The 19,878-nt window shown below is 30.2% G+C and overlaps 1 protein-coding gene across 1 annotated transcript; it reads left to right on the top strand.

Annotated features, from left to right (window-relative positions):
• The first annotated feature begins 11,076 nt into the window (after positions 1-11,076).
• On the top strand, positions 11,077-18,843 carry LOC114742737 (plasma membrane ATPase 4). Its single transcript, XM_028930958.1, has 16 exons — positions 11,077-11,215; positions 13,973-14,092; positions 14,186-14,422; positions 14,534-15,295; positions 15,397-15,519; positions 15,606-15,710; positions 15,791-15,935; positions 16,038-16,202; positions 16,317-16,555; positions 16,648-16,680; positions 16,778-16,859; positions 16,957-17,117; positions 17,199-17,372; positions 17,486-17,668; positions 17,971-18,152; positions 18,375-18,843. The coding sequence occupies exons 1-16, from the start codon at positions 11,156-11,158 to the stop codon at positions 18,469-18,471; spliced, it is 2,868 nt and encodes a 955-aa protein (XP_028786791.1). The 5' UTR covers positions 11,077-11,155; the 3' UTR covers positions 18,472-18,843.
• Positions 18,844-19,878: the final 1,035 nt, after the last annotated feature.

Here is a 19,878-nt window from a genome sequence, read left to right as displayed (position 1 = left end):
ATTATATGCTCTTTTTATTTCTAAATTAACATAAAATATTTTAGAATTTTATTAAACTTGCAAAACTTTATACACGCCAGCCTTTTCTAAAACAAAATAATAAAGTATACATCTGGATTTAAAAAAGAATAAATCATGTATACTTATTTAATCATTTTAAAATTACATAGATTTCCCTTTATAAAACAGTAACAGTGCACCTCACAGTTTCATACCGTCGTACGTACGGGTTGGGTATATATTATATTATTATTTATTAATAACAATATAATATATAAATATATATATATATATGTATATATATTAAATATTATAAAGTTGTCCCGAGTTCTGACATGAATCATGAACGGAACGATGCAGAGAGTGGCAGATTCTTTACCGTTGCAAGCATGCAAACAGCAATTTAACATATATTATAGAATTGGTCTTCTCATCCTCGCCAGTGTTTAATTTATAACCCTGTCCACTATCATTTGAGCAGAAAATTACAATCAAGTCTCACAGAAAAAAAATAATTATTAAAAGATCTTAATAACAATCTTAATAATAACAAGTCTTATAGTAAGAATGACAACCTCTAAGACTTTTTTTTAATTGTTTGCCTTGCTTGGGACCTTATTGTAAATCTCCCTTATTTAGATAGTTAGTTTTGATTTTATGTTTTGCATTTAGTATGTTTTTAAATTAATTTGTTTATTTTGTATAAACTGGAATGATATTTTAGGGATATTAAATAATTTTTTTAATTTACTCAAGTTAATTAAACAGTTCTTATATTATCACATAGTACTTCTTTTCTCTTAATATTTTGACAAATTATACTTTTTAAAATTAATTTTGTCCACTAATAAGGGTTAAGTTTAGTCTAAGAGATTAGTTCCTTGCAATAAAACGAATCAAGTTTTAAATCTCAACTAAAAGACGTGTCAACATTTGGTGACTGATTGTGTTTTAAATGAGATTGTCTCCTATATTTATGTCTAGCAAAAAAAATGAATTTGGTTCGTATTGGACTCATATGCATTAGTTGAAATGGATTGTATATGGGAAAATTTTTTAAAAAAAATCTTTTAAATTTCAAAATTTTTAATCAATTTTGTTCACTATGCTTTAAAAGTAATTAACTAAACTTTAAAAGTAAATGATAATATATTTTTGCATTAATTTTGAATTTAAAATTTTTAAATTCAAGAAGTACTTTTTTAGAATTTTTCTATGTATATATTACGAACATGATGACCAAATCGGAGAACGTTACCCTACAAATCTAGAGATATTTTTAGTTTATATACCCTTTTCAACAAAAATAATCTTATATAATAATAACATTATTATATATATAAATCATAGATTAAAATATTATAGAGATAAAAAGATGCACATAAGTCAATGATAAAACTAGATTTTTAAATAAATAATAATAATTTTAAACTAATTGCTATAATGTTGACACATGAACTGATAGATGCATAGCAGTAATCTATATTCAGCAGTGGCATGTATTCTAATTTTTGAAAAAACATATTTATATGATAGATCCTTCTACTTTGTTTTCAAATATATTAATGTTGTTTTAAGACAAAAAATAGTACTTTGAGCATTGACTTGCTTTTTTAAAAAATTAATGAATTGAAAATTATATTGAAGTGCATGATATAGCTATCGTCTTGGGAAACATATGCATATAGGAGTATAAATAAATAAATAAATAATGCAAAAATGATTTAATTTAATCATCCAATTACATCAATCGTTTTTTTTAAAATTAAATGTCGTTCTCTTTTTGGCCAACGAGGGGCGTGCTTCTCTTCACTTGTCACGGCACGTAATCATGCGTGCTTGCTGATGAATTAACGTGAAGAATGCCGTCAGATTAACTCCAACAATGATCCAAGCTTAATGAACGAAATCTATAATTAATACTAAACCGAGTCTTTAATATAAGAGCTAATTTAACTTTAAATTTGGTTTTAAATATAAGACATCAATCCATTTTGTCTTTTATATTTATCCATTTTTTTTAAAAGTAATCATTGTAGTAGTTACACATGCTAAATGTTCCATTAAATGATAGTTTTAATTAATACACATTATTAGCAAGAATATTATAGAAAAGACAATATATATTTATTACAAATAACTAACTTAACTAATTTTTTTTAATTTCTCCAAATTAATCAACTAAGTCTTATATTAATGGCGTAATATTAAATTTGGATAAGAATTTGTTCAATTATCAATGTTAAATTTTTTTCAATAAATTAACTCTCAGTTAACCTAATGCTTTCTAATGTTTTCATTTATTCCTCATTCTAATATCAACCCCTCAAAAAATTGATTCCTATTTTTTATTAACCTATACTTTTTTCTTGGTATTGAGCTCAGAATCTCCAAATTAAATCCTCATATATTTACCATGAAGGCTAAATTTGTTGGTTATTAACCTATACTTTTAGCAAATTCTTTTTATCAATAATTTCTGAAGATTGTCAACAGACCAAAATGCTATTTTACTGTGAAAAAAACTTGAAGTTACAGCGCATTTTGATTTTAATTATTTCAACTGAACTTAATTGAGATCTTTCTAGATAAAAAAAAACGATTGCCGAGTCCAATACTTGAATCCATTTGAAGCTGCTATATCTAAAAAAATTCATTCATGGTCTATAAGAAATTCGAAACACTTTTCATAGGTATGAATAATAATTTCCAAAATCATGGATCAATACTAGTACTCTTGTCACGGTTATTTTAGCTGACAATAATTGTTTATTTTCTTGATAGCAGTTAAATTCTTAAGAGCCTTTTTCTTTTCTTTTCTTTTTTTTCCCACAACGCAAGCAATACGGCAAACAAATGTATTTGAAGGACCCAATTCCAACGGTAAAATAGTAATAGTGACCTAATCTCTGGGCAAGATGGAAAGTGTATCAGAAATTTTCGGAAAAATTAGATTCAAAGTCAACGCAAACTTAGAAAAACGAGTTGCCCCGTGAAGCGCAGGCACAATTTTTCACATATTATATTTTTTATACGCAATATAAAATAATATTATTTTATTGTGCATTTATTGTCTCGAAAATAGTTTTTAGAGACATTTTAAAAATCATTTAATAGCATCAGATTTTATAAATCTGATATACTCTTCTTTTTTTTTAAAAAAATGATTAATCTTCTTGAAATAAATACTACTCCTAATTTAGTGTAGTTTTGAAATCTAAAATAAACAAGAGTAAAACAGAATAAAAAATTTAGCCGTCAAAATTCACAATTTCTTTTTTTTTTTAATCGGCTCTCTATTATAAGTTATTTTTAATCAAGTGCATACTAAGTAAATGTCATATCATCAACTATTGTTTCTCTTGCAAATCAACAAGTTATAAATAAAAAACCTACTGCCTATGATTGATAAAATTAGACAGACCCAATAAAAAAAGCACTGAAGATATCTCATTAGAAATCATACAAACATATAAGGACCTGCAGATTTTTTTTTTTTCCCAAACGGAAAAGTAGTATTTCTACAAGTGATATGAAAGAGAGGGAGTACTTCAACGGTATCTCCCCACACACATATTTACAATGATTAAAGTGTGTTTAATTATTCCAATAGCAACGTCGTCTATTGTACTCATTTGAGATTTTAAGTTTGAGTTCGTTCTTAATACGTTTGTGTAAGTGCTTTTAACTGTATTAAATAAAACAAATTGATTACTTAATCAAAAAATAAATAAAAACAAATTGATTAAATTTACAAAATTACAGTTTCTAGTTTCTATGTTACTATACTACACCCAAATCTTAATACAAAAACTAGTTTAATATTTAATTTGGTCATGAATATAAAATTTAATCCACTTTGTCCCTAATATAGTTGCACATGCTAAAGATTTCATCAAATGGTAGCTCTAACTAATACATATGAGTAGCAAAGGTATTTTAAGAAAGAGAACATCTATTTATTATAAATAACTAACTTAACTGATTCTTTTAATTTACTTAAATTAATCAATTATTTTTTATATTAAAAACATGAACTTTGTATCCCTGAGACACGTGAAAACAGATTCCCGCATGTTGACCTGCGCATCTGTTTTGAATCATTTGCCCGTTTATATTTTTAAAAAAATAGGAAAAGTTGGTCAAAAGTTCTTGGTTAAAAATTAATTCTATAGACATATTTAACAACTCATGTTTAATTTTTTCCAAACTCTGTACAATTTACCATTTTTAATTATGTACAGATGCCTTCCATTTTACACATAGTGGAAGATTCAAGTATTCTATTCATGATTGAAGATAATACTCCTTCGGTCTTAAATATAAGATCTTTTTGTAATGTAAATTATATTGCAAAAAGAGTCTTATATTTAGGACCGGAAGAATATAATTTATATATAAATTTTGCAATAAATATATACATAAACACGTAAAATTAATAAAATTACGCTTTTTGTAAATTATATTTTTATATAAAATCATATTATTTATAAAGCATGATATGTTTGACTCTCACAAATTGAATGAAAAAAGATGGGCCTCATCTTGTAGTTTGTACAAGTAAAGTGAAATAGTGGTCAGGATTGTGGCGGTGGCCGGTGGGGCCTCTTTTATGGGAGCCATTATTCATCCAGCCGGCGGCGGGTAAGTTACGATGGCCTTGACCGGCGGGGCAAGTCATTTTCTGGGGCTTATGGCCGCCGATAAGTTACCCTTCAAAGTTTCTTTCTTAATGGTAGTATTTTCAAAAGTATGTTGTCATTTTCAACAATGCAGACTTCTGGGCATGAAAGTCGCTTTCTCAAACCCTTTGAAGATGGGGAAGAATTGGGAAATTTTCTGTTATTAATCCCTTTACTTTTGTCGTTAGTCCTTTTATTTTTATTGTTAATACCTTTATGTTTCTTGGTAATTTTCTTTCTTGTGCTTTTAATTCTCTCATGGATTCTCGTTAGTCCCATTATGCTTCTTATTAATCTTCTTTTTTTTTTTTTCTGGTTACTCTCCTTACGTTTCTTGTTAATCTCTTTATTTATTTTGTTAATCTTCTTATTTTTGTCGTTAATATGCTTATTTTTATTGTTAATTCACTTACTTTTTTGTTTTGTTAATTTACTTATATTTCTTGTTAAATCCCTTATTTTTGTTGTTAATATTTTTATTTGTGTCATTAACCCCCTTATTTTTGTCATTAATTTCCTTTTTTTTGGTAAAATTAATTTCCTCATTTTTGGTGTTAGCCCTCTTATTTTTGTTGTCTTTATTTCTCACAGGGCCATTTCTGTCTTTTTACCTGCAGAAATTAATTTCATTTCTTTTTGACCGAAAAGGTTAATTTCATTTCAATTCCCTTAGATTGCAGTGAAGTTTCAAAATGCTTTGAAGGCGAATGAAATTTTTTTAGCTAAACTAGTTCCTACACCTCTGGTCCTATTTATAAAACAAAAAGAGAAGATATTTTTTAGTCATATTTATAAGGTATTAAGAGAAATTTTTTTGTATATATGTATAATTTTATCCTTAACTTATTATTATGTTGACTTTGTTTACATGAGATATAATGTATATTGAATATGAATAAAGTTGAAAAGTTGTTAAATTTTAAATGAAAGTTAATAAAGTTTAAGATTTTTCTTAGTCTATGTAAAGCATGCTAAAAGTGATTTATAAATAGGATCAAGGGAGTATTTGACATTTTCCTAAAATTACTACATCAGATTTTTGATATAAGATCCATTTGAATCTACCTTTTTCTCTTCAATTTCTTTTTTTTTTCTCAAACTAATTTAATTAATTTTAAGAAAATCATGGTGCAATTTTTATAATTAACTAATTTTGTTGACTTTTTTAATTTACTCAAATTAATTAATAGCTCTTATTTTACTAAATCAGATGAAGTACTATATATTTATAAATTGAAATTCAATCTACATTTTATTTATTCATTTATTTATGATTTAGAAACAAATACAAACACCCGTGCGCACTTATAGGCAAGGAAGAATTAGGTGCCATTACCTAAAACTAATACCAGCGCGTGGTGCATGACACTTTACACTAATTTTTATTTTTCATCGAAAAAAACAATGGAAAGAACCCGTGGGGGTTCAAAAGATAATTGCGGAGACATTTTTCAGTGTTATGATTATTTATCCTTCTCAATAAACAGCCCTTCGATCTAGGAAAGTCTTTAGGACTCGGGAAAACCTATCTTGGGTTTACAATTTTTTGTGTGGAGAAAATTACAATCAAGTTTAAAAAAAAAATTAATTATTAAAAAGTTTTAATAATAAGTTAAACAATCTGTAATAATGAGTTTTAAAGTAATAAATAATAATTTTTATAACTTATTTTGTAATTATTTTTCTTTTTTAAAATCTTATTATATTCCTTTTTTTTTTAATATGTTAGCACGGCTCATGTTCTTATTTTGTCTTTAAATATATCCGTTACAAATTTTGATGGCAAAAAAATATACAACTCTTTTTTGCTAACATAATATTTCTTTTAAATATAAGACTCATTTTATAATATAAATTATACTTATTTTATAATATAAATTATATTATAAAATAAATCTCATATTTAGAATCAAAAGAAATAATTACTCACTGTGATGCTGTATTTGACTAATCAAAATATCAATGTATGTATCTCATTCCTGAATGCTACTCGTACTTCTTTGGAAAACATTGTACTTTTAACTCTAAAACATAAACTACTAATTAATTTCATATAAATAGTTATAATGAATGTTTGACTGTTCTGTGCAAGTTGTTTCAGTTCAACCCATAAGCGATGACATTAAAATTGGCAGTATCATGAAGAGGGTCCAACTCCAACGCACCTCTATTAACGTGCCGTGGAAAAACCAGAATTAACGACGTTTCAGTTTCAGGTTGCCTAGCCCAGTCGCCTTCCTCTGCGTGGGACCCACCTAATTTAAAAGTCAATTTCGATTTTTTTTCCTTTTTAATAATAAATATATACCACATAAATTATAAAATCCCAATCACTTTAATAAATTTTCACTACCATTGACTTGCAAATAATAGCACAATTTTGTGAAAATATCTGATTTAAGATTTTGTAATTTTCAAGATTTTTTTGTCATTTTTCCTTTCTTGTATGCTTTGAATTGTTTTATGTAAATCCCATGCTTTTTTTTTTGCCAATTAAATCCCATGCTTATGAATTAATGCTCAGATTGTTTAGATATATCAAATGTTTTAATTATATTTGTTAATACATCATTTATGCTTAAGTTAAATAAATTTATATTTTTAATGCAAGTATATTTTTATTAAAATTTATTTTTGAATTTATTTTTATAGAGGGAATTTATTCACAAAATTGTTATTATGTTTGAGGTTTATTTTATAATTTTAATAAAATAAACCTAGTGATTTTATATCCTTACTGTTTTTTCTGTGCTAAACCTAGTGATTTACTTTTTTCAATTGACAAGTAAGTCTAACAATTTTAAAAATATAAAATTAAAAATATAATAAATACAAAAAAAATTTTTGAGTCCCTAAATAGAATAAATAGAATTTCAATTTTGTTTATAGTGAATAACAATATGTACTTGGAAACTTGCCTTGCTGAAATTAGCTCCTCTCTGTTTTTCAACCTTGTAATTTAGTTTTTTCTCCTACATTGTTGTGCGAAAATTGCACTTTTTCTTTGGAGGCTTTTGACTTTTGGCTGTAACTTGGTATGCATTCTCCAAAAAACAGACAGGACTAGAGTCTTAATTCCCAAATGAATGTTCAGGTCAAAAAAAATTCTCAAATGAATGAATGAAACACAAGGTCAGTATTAATTATCAGTATACTCTTGTTGATCATGTTTATAAATCATTCCCAACATATTTTATACAGACAAAAAAAATCTTAAATTTTATTAACTCTCATTTAAAATTTAATAATTTTTTAATTTTATCCCTATTAAATCTATACTGTACTTTATAAAAATGAAGTAAATACAATAATAGATAAAGATTAAAATTATACATCTATATAAAAAAATTTTCTCAGTAAAAAAATATCTTCTCTATATTTTATAAATAGAACCAAAAGAATATGATGCATTAGATCATTAACACAATGCATGCACTGTGGGCAAAAAAAAAAAAAAACAATGTATGTACTATTCGATGTGATATAATTTGTTGATATCACATTATTATATTAGATGTGATAGTAATTTTTAAAATGTTAAGATGTGATTATATATGTTATATATATATGAAATATAAAATATTTATCCACCTTATTTTTCTTATTTATAATTTTTTATAAACTTCTCATTTATAAACTGATATATAATATAGTATTATACATGAGTATTTTAGGATGTTAAAAAAAGTATTTCAGAAAAATTATGTTATGTTTTTTTATAGTTAACTAATTCATTTGATTTATTTAATTTATTCAAATTAATTAAATAGTTTTATATTAAGAATAAAATGAAATGACATGCAATCTTTTTTTTTTTGACCGGAAATAACATGCAATCTTTGAAAACTATATATCGAATCATCTACGTAGTTTTATAACGTTATCTCTTATATATATATATATATATATATATATATATTATTACTTTTAAAACTCCTTTGAAGTAGATTTTTAAGATTATTATAAACATTTTTATTTGATTGTTTTATAAATTTTAATAAGCATCATAAAATTTTATAAAAGTGATTTTTACATTAAGAAAACTTAAAAATAAGAGCCCTTTCAATTCTTCTATGGATTTCCTTGAGGGATCGAGTTTTTACCCTAATTCCAAAAGTGTGAAGAAAAAAAAAAGTGACAATTTAAATTTATTTTTAACTCATAACTAATTTATATGATTTTAAAATATTGATATGATATCTGTATATTTGGAAAAACTTAAAATTAAAAAAAATCATAAAATGATATGTTCGTCTGTTATGCGGGGGACCCATAAGAGGTGAATTATTTTGTTCTTTTTTCTTTTTTTTTGCCAAAACATAAGAGGTGAATTATTTTGAAGTAAACGTTGAAAGATGAGAATCGTCATTTTCAGTCTTAATTGTGAGGCCTTGCCCTTCTCTGTTCTCGCCAACACATTGCCTCTAGCCCTCTACTTGATAGATTATAACATAGACACCCATATATCTCATCATCTCATACGCTGGATTTTATATAAAAACTAGTTAATTAATCTAAATTAAAAATTAATTAAGTTAGTTATTTGTAATAAATATATATTATATTCTTTTAAAATATATTTATTAATCATCTATATTAGATAAAACTACTATTTAATGAAATATTTAATATATATAATTACTGTAAAGACTATTCTTTAAAAAAATAAATATAAAAAATGGATGTAGACCGAAAAATAAACTTAACTTTTTTTCGTGAGATACAAAAGTCACTGTCATTGTCTCTCTATATCCAATTGATCTGAAGAGAAGACGAGCTCCGTCCACCTCTCATTCCTGAGACGCCAAAATTTATTTAAATTATATATTTTAAATACATATCATTCATAAACTGATTAAAAAAAATCAAAGCCAGCTAATATAAACACCCCAAACATCTTGTGATATCGTATGTGCTTTTAGTAAGAGTTCAGTTGACTAATTTAAGGAGATTAAGGAAGTAAGTTGAGTTAGTTATTTGTCCTAAATAGGTGTTGTCTTTCCTAAAATATCCTTGCTAATCAAGTGTATTGACTAGAACTATCATTATTAGAAGGGTTATTTTGGAAAAAAAAATATAAATATGAGAGACAAAATGGATTGAAATCTTATATTTAAGACCAAAATAAAAGTCAAATAGGATCTTATATTAAGGAGGTAGTATATAAATTTTCCATTATTCACAATCAATTTACTGTCAACTGCCACTAATATTTTTCTATTATTATAATAATATTGAGCAAAAAATTGAAATTAAACCATCCAATTCCAAAATTTCACAAAAAGATAGGTGTATCTAAAATATATTATTATTTGTTAAATTTTGGATTTTATGATATGTTCATATATTTATAAAAATAAAAATAATTTATTATTTTAATTATTTTTAAATTGCATTGTATTTTGTGCTGTTGTGGATCTATCTGATTTTACAACGGCCTCTCTCATTTACTGCATCTTATTATTTTCAAAATTTATTTAAAATAAATTTTTAAGATAATCATAAGCATTTTTTTTTTAATTTTTCTTGTTTTAAGAAGTTTTAATAAACTTGTGAAACTTTACAAATGTAATTTTTTATTAAAAAAAAAGTAAAGAAAAGGGTAAGGGGTCCTTAAAATTCTTCGATTAATTTCTTTAAGTGAGAATTTTTGTAATAATTTCACTAAAATGCAAGGAAAAAATAGTAACAAGCCATTTATTTTATATCGTAAAAATATGAATTTTAATTTTTAATTAATAATTGGTTTTAAAATCATGATAATATTTTTAGTCAAATTAAAATATTTAATATTCTAACAAATTGACTATAATACTTATAAAAAATCAAATAATCCATTCAATTCAGCTTATAATATACTCATTTGATTCTTAATATAAGATATAATTAATTAATTTGAGTAAATTAAACATATTAGTTAAATTAGTTAATATGATATATTTTTTCTAAAACAGACTAAACATCTTTCTTAATTTTCTTTCTATCTGTTTTACATATAAGACTAATATTAATTTTTCTATTAGATCCTACACTAGGAACTGGGGGAGTAATATAATAGTAGTTTCAATATTTAGTTAAAAATACTGGTGGTTGGCAAAAAAATACTTAAGATATTGGTTATAAATATCTCACCCCACCTTTTTTTTTTTTAAATTTCACTTCAATTTAATTATATAAATGAATAATTAATTTTTTTTAAATATGTTAAATTTTAATATCTAAAAATTGAATTTTACATATTTTAAAATATTGATATGACCCTATTAAAAAAAACTTAAAAATAAATGAAGAAGATAAAATTTATCCGAAAGATGACTGCCGGTACTCAGTCTCCATTGAGAGGCCCTGCGTCTCCTATATAAATAGACCCAACCTCGTGATGCATTTATCGTCCTCTCTGAATCTGAAGGGGACGACCTATTTTGCTTCTTTTTTTCTCATTGTGAGATCTCCGGCGAAGCAAGTTAGCGGGGATGGCGGCCGGAAAGGCGGCGATCAGCCTGGAAGAGATCAAGAATGAGGCTGTTGATCTGGTACGTCGCTCTAAATTCCTTCGTTTGACTTCATCTGAAATTCTCTCGCTGCTCTGTTTCTCTCCGTTTTATTCTCTCCATAAACCGAGATCTTCGATTAAGTTATCGCCAGTTTTTACATATTGTGTTTTGGATTCTTCTTTTCTCACGCTCTTTCACTTGCTTCGGTTTAAGCTTTCTTTTGTATATACTACCTTTCACCTAACTCCGATTCCGATTCAGTTTATTCTCACTCTGTTTTCATGTTTCCCAGTTTTTCTCTTTAATTATCTGAAGCTCGTCGGAGATATTTTTTCCCTCTAACAAATAAATCTCATTAAAGATATCTGAAAACTTTCCTTATGAGTGTGAATAGTCAAAGAGGAGAACGACGTCGATGAAATTTTCGAAATCGAAAACAAGACTGAATTTCGAACGCATTAATGGAAGTCGTTTATTTGAGTAGCGTAGGGTACTTTTCTTTCATTTTCTTGGCGACCAAACGGAATGATTCCAGCAAATTTTCCAAGCGGATCTGAGGCGCACCATGTGAGAGACAGATAAGAGACGGAGTGAAATACGCTTTCGTTTTTCGTTCATATTAAAAAAGAAAAGAAAAAGCATTTAATAAATCTAACTCATCTGTCTCTCTCTTTGTCTCTGCCTTGTTTGGCGGGAGGGAGTTTAGGGTACTTTCCGTGGTACTTTATCCTTTTCATATTCGCCAAAACTGTTTTTTTTTCCTTTTTTTCTGTTCACGGAGTTCTGAAATATAATTAAAATAATAAAAGTGTATTTAATTTTCTTAAATACACTTTTAATATCTATTTAACTAATTTAATTAGATTAAAAAATTAGATAAATTAATTAATTATAAAAAATATTATACATTTTTTTAAAATATCATAATTATCTTTGTTAATATCTTCTCTGTATCATTTACTTGATTATTTGATTATGGTTAAAAGCGCATCCACAAGAATAATTTTTAAAAAATAATAAATATAATAAATATGTCTTATATTTAAAATTAAAATTAATTTAATAATTAGGTTATATATTAAAAATCAAAGAACTATATTAATTTTTGTATAAAATAGCTTGAATTGATGATTGATCAATAACTAATTTTTTAAATAAACCAAAAGCATAGTGGCTTTTGGGAAGGGGCGCTTATGGCGGTGTAGGGTTAGTTAAATGGAGAAGCCAATCACATGGAGGGTTTGGTTGGCAACTTGTGAGGTCGCAATCTGATGTAGACACACTGCCTCCTCTCACGATGCACCGGTCAACACGTTCGGCTTTCCTCATTGGTTGCCCTCCTTAGCGTGCTTAGCCTTCTACCACGTGGCACCGTCTTTGGCTGCCTCTTCCAATCCTTCCTTCCCGCATGGATTAATTAAATTATTTAAATAAAAATAAAAATAATCAAATTTATATTTTTGGGATATATCTGGTTCATTCCTATGACTTGATGATGATTTCATGGATGGCATGTTAGTTAAATAAAAATAAAAATAATTCATATTCATATTTCTTAAGTGTCAAACATTTTTGTTTTAGGGAAAAATTGTGAGAATCTTAAAACAAAGTTGCCGGTTATGATTCCATTTTTAATAGGTTGGGGCGTTGAGCATCTAATGATATTTTGTTCAGATTTTATTTCCCATTTGACATTTAGAAAAATCATATTTTACCTATTTTATTTAAATTTATTACAATCCCGAACATCGAAGTCGGAACCGCTGCGGATTTTTATGCACAAGATGATTCAATAAGATTACAGGGAAATCACTAATGTTTTTATCATTAAGTGTTTTGGGTAAAAAATTTATTACTCCTCTGATCCTAAATATAAGACCCATTTAACTAATTTGATTATATTAAAAAAGTTAGGTAAGTTAGTTGACAATAAGAAATGTGACATGGTTTTCCTAAAATACCATAATCATCTTTTTTAATACCCCTTCTTCCTCTTCTACTTGATTATGGTTGAGGGAGTATCCATAGGGGTAATTTAGAGAAAATTGATAAATATGAGAAATGGGTCTTATATTTAGGACTAAAACTAACTCAACAATTGGGTCTTATTGGGTCTTATATTAAGGACAGGTGGAGTATTATTTATTCTCATAAATAGATAGACATAACTTATTAAAAATTAAATAGGTGGTAGGTCTCGACTCTTTCCATGTTAATTGTTCTATTTTGAGTTAAATCATCCCATGTTAATTAAATTTTTTTGCCATCCCATGTTAATTAAAGTACAATCTACTACGTTGTTCACTTATTATTGCGCACTGTTTGTTCATTATGTCTGGCTTTGGGAAAAAAAAAAAAAAAAGGAAACTAAATCATTCAATTGAGAAGCTGCAATATGCACAGGTCTTAATTAAAGGTGCACTCCCACCTTCAAAGCGTGGAAGTAACATGCCTTCCTTCACGATGTGCTTGCGACCGCATTCTTTGACTTTTTAGCCGAGTAGAAAGTCAAACATTCCTTTTTCAAAATTAAAACAAAATTATTTAATTGTTGTTTTTTTAATAGTCATCAATGATTATATATAATAAAAAAAAATCACACCATACGCAAGTGATGGGTAGTATGAACAATTTTCTATAGTCTATGTAATGCATAGAACCTAACCGGTGACTCAGCTAGTGTAGTAAAAGGAGAAGTTTGATATTTAACTCAACTCTATAGTATCTTCTAATACTCTTTGAATGTGAGAGGATGTCTAACGGAATCCACTCTTTTCTAATATTCCTTGTTTACAGGAACGCATTCCAATTGATGAAGTGTTTGAGCAATTGAAATGTACCAAGGAAGGATTGTCCTCCCAGGAAGGAGCCAATCGGCTTCAAATATTTGGACCAAACAAGCTAGAGGAGAAAAAGGTTCGTTCTTATTCTTGTTTCTTTTTTTCTTCTTTGCTAGATGCTATTTTCCAAAAGCACTTTGCTGATTTTTGTTTCTGGTAATTTTCTCAGGAAAGCAAACTACTCAAGTTTCTTGGGTTTATGTGGAACCCCCTCTCATGGGTCATGGAAGCTGCAGCTATTATGGCAATTGCCCTTGCAAATGGTGATGGGAGGCCTCCAGATTGGCAAGATTTCGTCGGTATTATTGCCTTGTTGGTGATCAACTCCACCATCAGTTTCATTGAAGAAAATAACGCTGGAAATGCTGCCGCGGCTCTCATGGCTGGCCTTGCTCCAAAAACAAAGGTAATAAGATGAAACTTGTGTTTAATTTCATGGAAATGTGTCATTGAATTGTTTGAATAATTGCCAAGATAGAGCCTATTTTGACCACTCTTAATATCTGTACACTTTCAGGTTCTTAGAGATGATAAGTGGAACGAGGAAGAGGCTGCAATTCTAGTGCCAGGGGACATCATAAGCGTCAAGCTTGGTGATATCATTCCTGCAGATGCTCGTCTTCTGGAGGGTGATCCTTTGAAGGTAGATCAATCTGCTCTTACTGGCGAATCCCTCCCTGTGACCAAGAATCCGGGGGATGAAGTTTTCTCAGGATCCACCTGTAAACAAGGTGAAATTGAGGCTGTTGTTATAGCAACTGGAGTCCACACATTCTTTGGGAAGGCAGCTCACCTTGTGGACAGCACCAATCAAGTTGGACACTTCCAGAAGGTTCTCACAGCAATTGGGAACTTTTGCATTTGTTCTATTGCAGTTGGTATGCTGGCTGAGATCATAGTGATGTACCCAATTCAACATCGCAAGTACAGGGATGGAATTGACAACCTTTTGGTCCTCTTGATTGGAGGAATCCCCATTGCTATGCCTACTGTGTTGTCTGTCACAATGGCCATTGGTTCTCACAAGCTCTCACAGCAAGGTGCTATCACTAAGCGTATGACTGCTATTGAAGAGATGGCTGGTATGGATGTTTTGTGCAGTGACAAGACAGGGACACTCACTCTTAACAAGCTTAGTGTTGACAAGAACTTGGTTGAGGTCTTTGCAAAGGGTGTTGAAAAGGACCATGTTCTCCTCCTTGCTGCAAGGGCTTCTAGAACTGAAAATCAAGATGCCATAGATGCAGCCATGGTTGGAATGCTTGCTGATCCAAAAGAGGTTTGATTTTTCCTCTAATTGTCCTTTCTGTTGTTAAGTTCACTATTTGAAGACTGTTTGATTGGAACTGTGTGTATCGAACGTGTCATTTTCTTGTGTAGGCACGAGCTGGAATTAGAGAAGTCCACTTCTTACCATTTAATCCTGTGGACAAGAGAACTGCTTTGACTTACATTGATTCTGATGGAAAGTGGCACAGGGCAAGCAAAGGTGCTCCTGAGCAGGTAATCTCATCGTTTAGATAGCTCATAATTTGTGAGGTTTTTAGCCTATCTTGTTGATATTAACATCTTTGTTTTGGTCTCTACAGATCATGGACTTGTGCAACCTCAGGGAAGATACAAAGAAGAGGGTCCACGCTATCATTGACAAGTTTGCAGAAAGAGGGCTTCGTTCACTTGCTGTTGCTAGACAGGTTTATACTATTCCTAATCTTCAACTTTTACTAAACCACTTGCTGGCCAGCGTTATATAGCCAATCCTCATCTCTTGCAGGAAGTTCCTGAGAGGACCAAAGAAAGTCCCGGTGGTCCATGGCAGTTTGTTGGCTTGCTGCCACTGTTTGATCCCCCCAGGCATGACAGTGCTGAGACCATCCGAAGAGCTCTTAACCTTGGTGTAAATGTCAAAATGATTACTGGTAATTAAGCATTTTGATTCTTTATAAAGAAAAAGTTTCCATTGTACAATAGCATTTGTTGTTGAACTTCAAGTCTAACAAATTGGCCTTTGCTCTCTCTAGGTGATCAGCTTGCCATAGCCAAGGAGACTGGTAGGAGGCTTGGGATGGGAACAAATATGTATCCATCTGCTTCCTTGCTTGGTCAAGACAAAGATACAAATATGGCTGCACTTCCCGTAGAAGAGCTGATTGAGAAGGCGGATGGATTTGCCGGAGTATTTCCTGGTGAGCAATCTCTAACATCTCATTACTACAAATAAAAAAATTTCCTTTTCTTTATTTTCTTTGACATTGTCAGCTCTCTATCACTCATAAATGTTTAAATGTACAATCCCACAGAGCATAAATATGAAATTGTGAAGAAGTTGCAAGAAAGGAAACACATTTGTGGAATGACTGGCGATGGTGTCAATGATGCACCTGCTTTGAAGAAGGCTGATATTGGAATTGCTGTTGCCGATGCTACTGATGCTGCAAGAGGTGCTTCTGACATTGTCTTAACAGAACCTGGTTTGAGCGTTATCATCAGTGCTGTCTTAACTAGTAGAGCTATTTTCCAAAGAATGAAAAACTACACAGTTAGTCACTCTCCACTCTCTTCATTAATTTGTTGTCTTCGTTTGAAATGGGCTCAAGTCACATTATGTTTTTTTTTTTTTTTCAATTGCAGATCTATGCGGTGTCAATCACTATCCGTATAGTGGTAAGTAGATGTAATGTTTATGAAAATTTCACGTCATTCATTAGGACAAGGAATTGGGAACGTCAACTAATTTGATTGCCTTCATTTCTAAATGCAGTTTGGCTTCATGTTTATTGCGCTGATTTGGAAATTCGACTTCTCTCCGTTCATGGTTTTGATTATTGCTATTCTTAATGATGGTAAGATTTCTAACAAATACGTTTCAAAACTCAGAAATTTTTAATTCTCTTTATTGATTATATGACGGCGACTTGACACAATGATTCATACTATAAGGAACAATCATGACTATTTCAAAGGACAGAGTCAAACCATCTCCCATGCCCGATAGCTGGAAACTCAAAGAAATATTTGCTACTGGAGTTGCTCTTGGAGGCTACTTGGCATTGATGACTGTCATATTCTTCTGGGCAATGAAAGAAACTAGATTCTTCCCTGTAAGAACCCATTAAACTTCATCATTACCTGTCCAACTTCTTAGGCTGAAAGCTTTTGACACCGTTCGATTATTTTTCCAGGACAAATTCGGAGTCAGACCCATCCATGACAGTCCTCATGAAATGACATCTGCTTTGTATCTTCAAGTCAGTATAGTGAGCCAGGCTTTAATCTTTGTGACCCGTTCTCGCAGCTGGTCCTATGTTGAACGCCCTGGATACCTGTTAGTAACTGCATTCGTTATTGCTCAGCTGGTCGGTATAATGATTCTTTAGTCCATTTGACTTTCAGGTTTTGACACGGTTTAATTTAACCTGTTTATTTCTGGCAAAAGTGAACTGATATTTTTTGAGCTTATGTCTTGCAGATCGCAACAATAATAGCAGTATATGCAAACTGGGGCTTTGCAAGGGTTAAAGGAATTGGTTGGGGTTGGGCTGGAGTCATCTGGCTCTACAGTGTTGTCTTCTATGTTCCACTTGACTTGATGAAGTTTGCTATCCGCTACATCTTAAGTGGCAAGGCTTGGGTAAATATGCTAGAAAACAAGGTATGTTTGAGCCTATTGGTATATTCATAAACAAATCTAAACTTGAACTGGTTTTGTCTTATGAGCAGCAGATTTTGTTTTTGTTCTCAAAAGATGTTTTTGAAAGAAATATGAAATCCAGAACAAAATCAAATGAGTATCAACTTGAACTGGTTTTGTTATATGAGCAGAAGATTTTGGTTTCTATTCTCAAAAAATGTTTTTGGATGAGATATAAAAACCAGAATACAGTCAAATGAGCATTCTAGAATGGCAAGTTGTTCAAGGTTGGAGATTTATTCATTGTTGAAATGTATTTACAGACTGCCTTCACTACCAAGAAAGACTATGGAAAAGAGGAGAGGGAAGCTCAATGGGCTCTTGCTCAGAGGACCCTCCATGGCCTTCAACCGCCAGAAGCTTCTAGCATTTTCAATGACAAGAGCAGCTACAGAGAACTGTCTGAGATTGCTGAGCAGGCCAAGAGACGAGCCGATGTTGCAAGGTAAGCAAACCATACATGCTTTAAGTTCCTGAGACCCAAATAAGAACTCATAAGTCACAGCAAAAAGCACTCATTTATGACTACATAAATTCAAGACATACTTTCTGTTTGAAACTCATATCTGATACGCTTAAAAACAGGCCTCTTCAACTTTGATCTGGTCTTCCAATTATATTATTTCATGTTGATGAGATTTTAATGTTCTTCCACTTTCACTTGCAGGCTTCGTGAGCTACACACACTTAAGGGGCATGTTGAGTCAGTGGTGAAGCTGAAAGGTTTGGACATTGACACAATCCAGCAACACTACACAGTGTGAGAAGCAAGCAAATATCAATTTTAGTTTTAGCAGAAAGGCCATGAAACAATGTAATACCTTGAAACAAGGGACTTAGAGAAGGCCTAGCTAATTTATTGCCTTACCTATATAAGGGAGAGAAAATCTTGTGCTATAGCTCTCCCATTTTTCTTTTCCTTTTTTTTTTCCTCATGAATTTCTGAGTTCTGGCCAAAAACAATGCCTCTGCCTACTCTTTTTCTTTCCCCTCTATATTATGAAAAGGGAAAGTGGCATTAGTTTCCACACTTGCTCTCTTCATCGTTTTAAATATAATTTTGCATGATGATTTCATGTAATTTCCATGTTTCTTTGCTTAGATGTTGAAATTTAGGGTTAATATAATTTTTGACCCATCAAATTTGTCTTTATTTTAGTTTTGATCCTTCAAGTTTCTTTTCATTTAAAACATTAGTCTCTATAATTCACAGGAGTTTTCTTAACATCATACAAACTTCGAAATCATTTTCACTTTTCTCCCACCTTCCTTAAAAAATATCGGATTCTGCAAAATACAACGAGGTCTGAACAAGTTCCGAATGCTGTTGGATATGTTTTTAACTGAAACAACATGTGAAGATTCTGATTTACCCCCTTGACAGAGATTATCAAATGCTTTAAGCTATTCACCAGAAAAATATGAGGGAACAAGTAGCAGATAGATATCTTTATAAATCGTTTAGTCTTATTGCACATAGTTCATCTAAAACAGTGATCTTGTTCTCGCCTATTTTTTTCCGAATGAAAAGAGATGTATTAATGGCAAAGTATTTACAGAGTCAAGACAGGATAAAACTAGTAAAAAGGAACAGTAAAACGTGAAAAATCAAAAGTCACTAGCTGTTGCTTCTGAAGTCTTGCTTATATGGTTTGCCAATGCAATGACTTCATTTACAACATGTTGAGTCTGGAGTTCTTCATGATTAAAGAGTTTCCAGTTCCGAGTTGCCCAGAGTCTCCAGCAGAGCAGTCCAAAAAATCATGCACCATAGCGGGTTGCTCGTTCTCCTGCCAAGATTGTCTTGGAGCCAGGCTTCGATCGGTGTTGTCATGAACCTGTGGAGTTTATCAGATGAGACAATGAGACTCTAACTTGCTCTTGCCTATTTTAGTATAACCACCCATTAGTACCATCTTTAACCATTTGTTGTTAAGGCCTGCGCTCAATAGGACTATATGATCTGGTAATATTCTAATTTGTCCCCTCTTAATGGATAAAGAAAAAACCATTGTTGCTAACATGGCAAAATCAAAAGATTTAATAGGAAAAAGAAAGGCATGGATATCAAATTAAAAAGTGAGAAAAAGTATAAGTACTTACAAAATGGTTTCCGTATACGAGTTAACTAAAATCAAAATCAGAATGCCTGCAATGACTTCAAATAGAGG

The sequence above is a fragment of the Neltuma alba genome, unplaced genomic scaffold (genome assembly GCF_004799145.2).
Source record: "Neltuma alba isolate B1F8T4 unplaced genomic scaffold, ASM479914v2 tig00003868_pilon, whole genome shotgun sequence".
Lineage (NCBI taxonomy): Eukaryota > Viridiplantae > Streptophyta > Magnoliopsida > Fabales > Fabaceae > Neltuma > Neltuma alba.
This window is presented reverse-complemented; position numbering and strand designations above follow the sequence as displayed.